This window comes from Nothoprocta perdicaria, unplaced genomic scaffold (genome assembly GCF_003342845.1).
Source record: "Nothoprocta perdicaria isolate Ctin4 unplaced genomic scaffold, notPer1 scaffold_640, whole genome shotgun sequence".
Lineage (NCBI taxonomy): Eukaryota > Metazoa > Chordata > Aves > Tinamiformes > Tinamidae > Nothoprocta > Nothoprocta perdicaria.
In genome coordinates, this window is record NW_020455911.1 from 3,036 (window position 1) to 10,954 (window position 7,919).

The window sequence follows — 7,919 nt, forward strand, 5'->3', positions numbered from 1 at the left end:
GGGGCTATATGAGCCCACAGTGGCCAGTATGAGCCCACACGAGCCCATAGGGGCCTATAGGAGCCCACGGGCCCGTACGAGCCTACACGAGACCATAGGGGCCTATAGGAGCCCACAGGGGCCTATACAAGCCTACAGGGGCCCATAGGGGCCTATATGAGCCCACACGAGTCCATAGGGGCCTGTATGAGCCCACAGGGGCCTATACGAGCCCACACGAGCCCATAGGGGCCTATATGAGCCCACAGGGGCCTGTATGAGCCCACAGGGGCCTATACGAGCCCACACGAGCCCATAGGGGCCTATATGAGCCCACAGGGGCCAATACAAGCCCACAGGGGCCAATACGAGCCCACACGAGCCTATATGAGCCCACAGCAGCTGATACGAGCCCACACGAGCCCATAGGGGCTATATGAGCCCACAGCAGCCGATACGAGCCCACACAAGTCCATAGGGGCCTATATGAGCCCACAGCAGCTGATACGAGCCCACACGAGCCCATAGGGGCTATATGAGCCCACAGGGGCCTATACGAGCCCACACAAGTCCATAGGGGCCTATATGAGCCCACAGCAGCCGATACGAGCCCACACGAGTCCATAGGGGCTATAGGAGCCCACAGGGGCCCGTACGAGCCTACACGAGCCCATAGGGGCCTATAGGAGCCCACAGGGGCCCGTATGAGCCTACATGAGACCATAGGGGCCTATATGAGCCCACAGGGGCCCGTACGAGCCTACATGAGACCATAGGGGCCTATATGAGCCCACAGGGGACCGTACGAGCCCACAGGGGCCCATAGGAACCCACAGTGGCCAATACGAGCCCACATGAGCCCATAGGGGCCTATATGAGCCCACAGCAGCCGATACGAGCCCACACGAGACCATAGGTGCTATATGAGCCCACAGCAGCCGATACGAGCCCACACGAGTCCACAGGGGCTATATGAGCCCACAGTGGCCAATATGAGCCCACACGAGTCCACAGGGGCTATATGAGCCCACAGTGGCCAGTATGAGCCCACACGAGCCCATAGGGGCCTATAGGAGCCCACAGGGGCCCGTACGAGCCTACACGAGACCATAGGGGCCTATAGGAGCCCACAGGGGCCCGTACGAGCCTACACGAGACCATAGGRGCCTATAGGAGCCCACAGGGCTCATATGAGTCCAGGGCGGCTGGTACGAGCTGGTACGAGCCCACAGCGGCTGGTACAAGCCCATATGAGCCTGTAGAGACCACTATGAGCCCGTAGGGCCTGGTATGAACCCACAGGAGTCCATAGAGACCAGTATGAGCCCATAGCAGCTGGCATGAGGCCATACAAGCCCATAGAGACCGGTACAAGCCCGTAGGGGCCAGTATGAACCCATAAGAGTCCATAGAGACCAGTATGAGCCCGTAGCATCTGGTATGAGCCCATACAAGCCCGTAGCGACCAGTATGGGCCTGTAGCAGCTGGCATGAGCCCATACAAGCCCATAGAGACCGGTACGAGCCTGTAGCATCTGGTATGAGGCCACACGAATCCGTACRGGCCAGTACAAGTCCATAGCACCCAGAATGAGTCCACACGAGCCCATAGAGACCGGTGCGAGCTTGCAGTGTCCCAGAGGAGCCCGCACAAGTCTATAYGGGCCGGTACGAGCCTGTAGGGTCTGGCATGAGCCCACACGTGCTGGTATGAGCCCGTAGGGGCCTATCCCAGGCCTTGGCACCCAGAGGACAGCAGGGCGCCGATCCCCCGGCCCCGCTTACCTCATGCAGCACTGTCACCCTGGCCGCCTGACGCCGGCTACCCACACCCGCGGCCTCGTCCRTGGGGCTGCTGCCAGCCCTGGGCACCCACCTGGGGCTCGTGCCGGCCACGCAGGGCCCACATCAGGGAGYGCACAGGGAAGGGAGCCACGGAGAGCAAAAACGGGGCATCCAGGGCACAAACCGAGCGCTGCGGGGGCACAAAAACGAAATAAAGGGCAAATATGGTGCAACGGGGGGGCTCTGAAAACACTGGGACAGGGCAGAAAGCAGAGCGGGGAGCTCGGCGTCGCGCTGCGAAGCGAACGCGACGCCCCGGCGCCACAGAGGCCCCGCGAGCCGTTACGGCCCAACGGCCGCGCGCCCGTTTGAACGCTGGGGCGGGGCGGCGGCCACGCGCCCGCGCCGTGGCCGCTGGGGGGCACTGCGCACGCGCGGCGCCCCCGCCCTCCCCGCGCATGCGCAGCGGCCCTTCCCGCCTCGCCGCGCCCTGAGGCGGGAGCGCGAGGCCGGCGCCGCCTCAGGGCCGGTTTTCCCGTTTCTTCCTTTTTTCCCCCTCCCTCGTGCTTCCGCATGCGCCATCGCAGCCACCTCGCAGGTTTCCTCCTCTTCTCTGCACTCTCGAGCAGCTGCAAGCCACACCTGCTTCTCGAGATGCCCCTCATCAACATTAACATTAACATTAACATTAACATTAACATTAACATTAACATTAACATTAACATTAACATTAACATTAACATTAACATTAACATTACTGAAAGGTGCTGTGATCTCCACGCCGGTCACACACGTGGCCTGTGGCATCAAAACGCGGCGTTGGTGGCCACAGCCTGTAGCAGGTTCCTCTGCTCATCCCGGAGCCTCGTGTGACGCTCGCTGCAATCAAGCTGCAGTAATTAAGCAAAGCAYGAGGAATTATCAATAAACAACCAGGAAACCCATCCTCCAACGGCAGCTTTTGCCCTTGGTGGCGGCACCAAGGGGTGTCYGAGGGTGCCCGGGGTACCCCCGGAGCGGGTACAGGCAGTTACAGCCGCATGTCACCCCCGTGCGGAAGAACAGCCCTCTGCACAACCGCACGTACAGCTTTTTCCTCCCACAGTGACCCTGAGTACACCCACAGACCCTCATCCCGCTTCTCACAAACACACCCGGCAAACAGCTCCCCAAATCACATCCTCCTCCATTGCTTCGGGAATCCCAGCAGTCAAAAAGGCAACAGAACAAAAACAAGCGGAAAAACCCTCCTACTTCGGCAATTAATAATATTGGCTGTATTAAAAAGTGTCTTTTTTTTTTTTTTTTTTACAGTTATATTTATTACTTGATTTCAGGATCAAATAAAATATATTACTTAAATGCTGTAGAGATAAACAGCTTTCGGCTGTCCACTGCGGAACTGTTCTTGGCCCAGGCTCTCATCTCCAACCAAGAAATAACAGCTGTAGTCAGTGAAAGGGACAATGGTGGGAGAAAAACACCTTTYCTTTGTGTTGGCTTCTAAATTGTGACAAAATCGCCTTGAAAATGAGTTCCCTCGGTTCCTGAGCCTTTCTGGCATTCGTTTTCTCCTTCCACTTCTYGCCGTTGCGGTCGATGGAAGGTTTTCCTGCTTTTGCTTGTTCTCCTTTCGAAGCGGAGCGCCCAGAACAACGCACAGGATCCCCGCCACCGAAGGGGATATTTGGTTTAGCCAAGGTCCCTTTGGGGCTTTCTAAAAGCGTCTTGCAAGGCCCCCGAACTCTGGGGCCACCCCAAGCTGTCAGCATCCCTTGGGAGAAAGAGGAGCGGTGCAATCATTCCGTACGAACCAGCAAAACACCTCGCGGGGAAACAGCTACAGAATCCGCCTTTCGGCCAGTTACATCAACACTTCATGCAGTAKCACAGAAAGGGGAGAGCGGCGTAAAAACCAAAGAAGCCGACGTGGGGTCACAGTGAGACAGCGCGCGGGGCCGTGGCCGCGCTAACCCGCAGCCCCACGGACCGAAAGGAGGAGAGCAGCGGACGCTGCGGGGCAAATCCGTGCCCGGGCAGCCGTTTGTGCCCGCTGGAGAAGCTCGCCCGCCTCCGGGGGGACCGACGGGCCGGTGCCGCCCAGGCGGAGGTCAAATCCGCTCGAGAGCCTCCAGAGACGCCAGCTTTTGGGAAACGAACTCGCCGAGTCGCGATTTCCGTGTAGTTCTGGGCGGCTCTGCGGAAGTACTTCCCATTTTCTTGATTTTTTGGAGAGCAGCAATTTCTTTTTCCCATAGGGAACCTCTACGTATTTCATTTCTGTTGCGAGCCGCACGGCTACGATGCGTCGGTGACAATAAGGAACCCCGTGGTGAGGGCCTAACACCTCTGTATAACAAATCAGCCCTGGAGAGATGAACAGGCTGTTCACGTTTAGGCTGTTGAGGAATTCTGCCATGAGAAAAGAAAGCGGAGGATCCTGAGAGTACATCTTGGCTGCTAGCTGGTAAACAAATGAACAAAAAGTGCGTTTCACTGAAGACAAACCGAGCCAGAAGTGCTGCCTCGGCACCAGAGGTGTATGCTATAAAAGAACCAGTAAAAAAACCTTGTAAATCACACACTTATATTTAATATATYGAAACAAAATAGTTAAGAATGCCAGAACTGTTTACAGATTAAAAAAATATTTTTTAAACCATCTGATCTTAAAAATAGACAATAGTAGTGAAGCTTAAAATACAACCACTCGCATTAAAATGGTTCAAGCAGCGCCCCGTCRGCGCGGCCGGGGCCGCCCCCGGCCATTAGGATAAGGGCTCCGTGGTCAAAAGGGTTGTGGTGGCCGGAGTCCCCTTCTCGCAATCCACCTCGAGGCCGGTTTTGCCCTTGGCGGGAGAGGCCGGGCAATCCTGGCGCAGGCTCTCGCGGCGCTCGGCGAGCTTGGAAGTGGAGCGCGCCATGGAGCCGCTCTGGCTGCCGTTGGTTTGGGAGCACACGTTGCTGACCTTGGTGGCCTTGCTCTTGTGGTGGTTGTTGTAGACTTTGTACTTCATGAGGAGGATGAAGATGAAGACGAGGACGGAGGCCACGATGATGCCGCCGATGATGATGATCATGGTGCCGCCCAGGAACTGCGCGTGCAGCGAGCGGCACTGCCGGTACTCCTCCTGCGTGGTGAAGCGCACGCAGCCCAGCACGCGCGTCGCCGGCACGGCCGCCGCGCCGTCCTCGAACACGGCGAGCACGCACAGCTCGTACTCGCGGCCTGCAACCAGATCAGTCAAGAAGAAGGATTTACTAGCAGCTGGGATCATCCTGGAAGAGAAGATGAGCACAGTGAGCGCTCGCGGGCACGCAGAGCTCTTTCCTTAGGCGCGGCTTAACGGAGCCGCGGCGTCGCGCGGCCCGAGCGAGGGGGCAGCGAAGGCGCCGCGCGGAGCCCGAACGGCAGCTCCCCGCAGGGCCAGCCTCCTGATTTGGGCCCGTTTCCAGCAAATCCGGCCTCGGGGCACGACCTCACAAAGGGCAGACCGGGGCCAGGCGGCTCCGGCCTCCGGAAGGCCGCGGAGGAGCGGGAGCAACAGAGCGAAGGCCTCCAAAGGCAGGAACGGCGGAAACGCAACAGTTCATTAATTAAAATGCACTTCAGCAATTTGATATCCCCGGGAAGCCCGTTTGGAAGATCAAGGAGCAAAAGCGGATTCGAGCCTTGGGCGCCCAGATTAACCTCATTTCCCTGTTCCGCGCGCGCTGTCTCGCGGCCAGGCACCCGGCGGGCACCGTCGGAGCGGCTCCGGAGCCAARCCCCGGCACGCGCCGACTTCCCTCCCTCGGGGTGCCCCCGATTTCCCGACGCACACTCCAACTGCCATGCCCAGCACGCGCCGCCGGCAGGAAGCAAGCCCATGGAAAGGGGCTGCGCCCCGCACCGCTGCCGCTAAATTAAGGATCCGGCAGCATACGCAGCGTGGCTGGGACCAACTGCTCGTCGCGCAGCAGATGCGCCGGCTGCTATATCGATCTGGCAGCACAGCACCCGCTCCCCGCGCGTGACAGCTCTGCCCTTTAAGCAACAGCGCTTTGGGCTTAAGAAGAAGAGGGATCTGCATCCTCCTTTGGACGCTTTTCCCTCAACGGGGGCAAAAAATAGAGGTATTATTGGCAGATGAAGGTGCCCGGTCGCGTCTCGACCCCCGGGCGAGGCCGCAGGCGCGCGAGGAGGACGCAACAGGCGGCAAGGCACGCGGACAGGCGCACAACAGGCGCGCGAGCAGCGGTACCTGTACACCAGGATGTCGTCGGCGGAGCTGTTGTACTGGACCTGGTACATTCGCATGCCCGGCAGGTGCTGCTGAGAAGGCCACTGTATGAGAGCAGAGGACGAGGTCACCTCGGCCACCGTCACCGTCTCCTGCTGGGCCTTGGTCTCGTTGGGAAAACTCGACTTGGCCGAGATGAGGATGTCGGAAGGGCCGGGCTCGGCCTCCTTGTCGCAGCTGGTGCTGTTGGCGAGGTTGGGGTACGGCGTGACGAGGAGCTCGACCGGCGCCGTGGACTCGCCCGCGGCGTTGGACGCGATGCAGGTGAACGTGCCCTTCTCCGCCAGCGAGGCGGCCAGGATATCCAGCGTGCCGTTCTCGTAGGACACGGTCCTGGACGTGTTGGAGACCAGCTTGCCGTCGGGCGAGATCCAGCGCACGTAGGGGTCGGGGTCGCCCACGGCCTTGCACTTGAGGGAGACGCTCTGCCCCTCGGTCGCCGTGAGCCGGGGCGTGCGGTGCGTGATCATGGGCGGCTCGCACACGAACTCCTCCTCCTTGATGGACCAGAAGTACTTGCCCATGAGCTCGGGCGGCGACGCGCACGTCTCCAGGTCGTCCTCCCTGGTGAGGCGCCGCAGCCACACGAGCTCGCAGTTGCAGTGCAGCGGGTTCCCCCCGAAGCTCAGCACCAGCGACGTCAGCGGGGAGCCCTTGGACTTGGCGTACACCGGGATCCTGGAGAACAAGGGATCCGGCGGGATCTTCTTCAGCTTGTTGGACGTCATGTCCAAGCGGGCGAGCTTGTGGAGGTTCGAGAAGATTCCCTCCGGCACAAACTCGATGAGGTTGTGGTCCAAGCTGACCGTGTTGACGTTGGAAAGCTTGGCGATGGTTTCCCAAGGAACGTTCACGAGGTTGTTGTAGGACAGATCCAAGTCTTCAATTGTCTCAATAAAGTCATCCAGCGAGCCCGGAGAGATGTAGTTTAATTGATTGTTACTGAGTATGAGGTGCCGAAGATTAATTAAACCTTTGAAGTGGTCTTCATTGATATAAGTCAGTCTGTTACTATCCAAGTGCAAGGCGTGAAGGCCTTTGAGGTCAAAAAACGCGTAGGGCATAATCTGACTTATCGTATTTCTCGAGAGCGTCAAATGAATTAAATTAGTCATGTTGGCAAAATCCTTTCTCCTAAGCGTCGTGATGAAGTTGTCCATCAGGCGGAGTTCGGCCGTCCGGCGGTCGATGCTGGGCGGCACGAAGAGCAGCCCGGTCTTGGTGCAGAGGATGGTGAAGGACGGCGCCAGGTTTTGGCACATGCACCTCTTGGGGCACATCATGGCCTTCACGGCGGTGCTGACAACCAGTAGAGACACGAGCAGCCTTTCCATCGTCGGGAGAGCCGCAAGCCTGCGGGGAGCAAGGAGAAACCCTCGGGAAGAGGCTTTTTCGGGACGCCGGAGCTTCCCCGCAACGAGGGCATCGCTCTAGGAGATGTTAACCGCTGGTACCACCCGAGAGGCGCCTYGTTCTTCCCCGCTTCGTCCCATGTCACCCTGTGCATCTGGTGCCCCCGGAGCCACCACGTTCCTGGTTACAACCCTCCTACCAGCTCCGCCGCCGGCGCGAGCCCGGTGGGAGAGGGAAGGACGGATCCCAGGCTGGGATCCGGGCCGGGATCCGTCCTTCCCGCTCCCGCCGAGGCCGGGCCGGCGGCGGAGCCGTGCAGAATAGCGAGCGGTTTTCCTGCTTTTCCCAGTCTGGGGAACCGACCGTGCTGCTGGCCAGGAGCCCATCCCGGAGCCRCGGGCGGAGCAGGGAGCACAACGTGAAACCCCGAAGCTCAAGCCTGCGGCTCCCCCATCCCGCCTCTCCGTCGGGATACGCGGCACCAGCTTGCGGGTTCGCAATGGGGGAATCCGACGCCAG

At 59.4% G+C, this 7,919-nt stretch overlaps 1 protein-coding gene across 1 annotated transcript; it reads right to left on the reverse strand.

Moving 5' to 3' along the window:
• Positions 1-3,115: 3,115 nt before the first annotated feature.
• Positions 3,116-7,383, reverse strand: LOC112956544 (leucine-rich repeat and fibronectin type III domain-containing protein 1-like protein). The gene is made up of 2 exons (XM_026050059.1): positions 6,009-7,383; positions 3,116-5,043 (listed from the first exon to the last, which is right to left on the reverse strand). Exons 1-2 carry the CDS (start codon positions 7,379-7,381, stop codon positions 4,533-4,535), a joined length of 1,884 nt encoding a protein of 627 aa, XP_025905844.1. The 5' UTR covers positions 7,382-7,383; the 3' UTR covers positions 3,116-4,532.
• Positions 7,384-7,919: the final 536 nt, after the last annotated feature.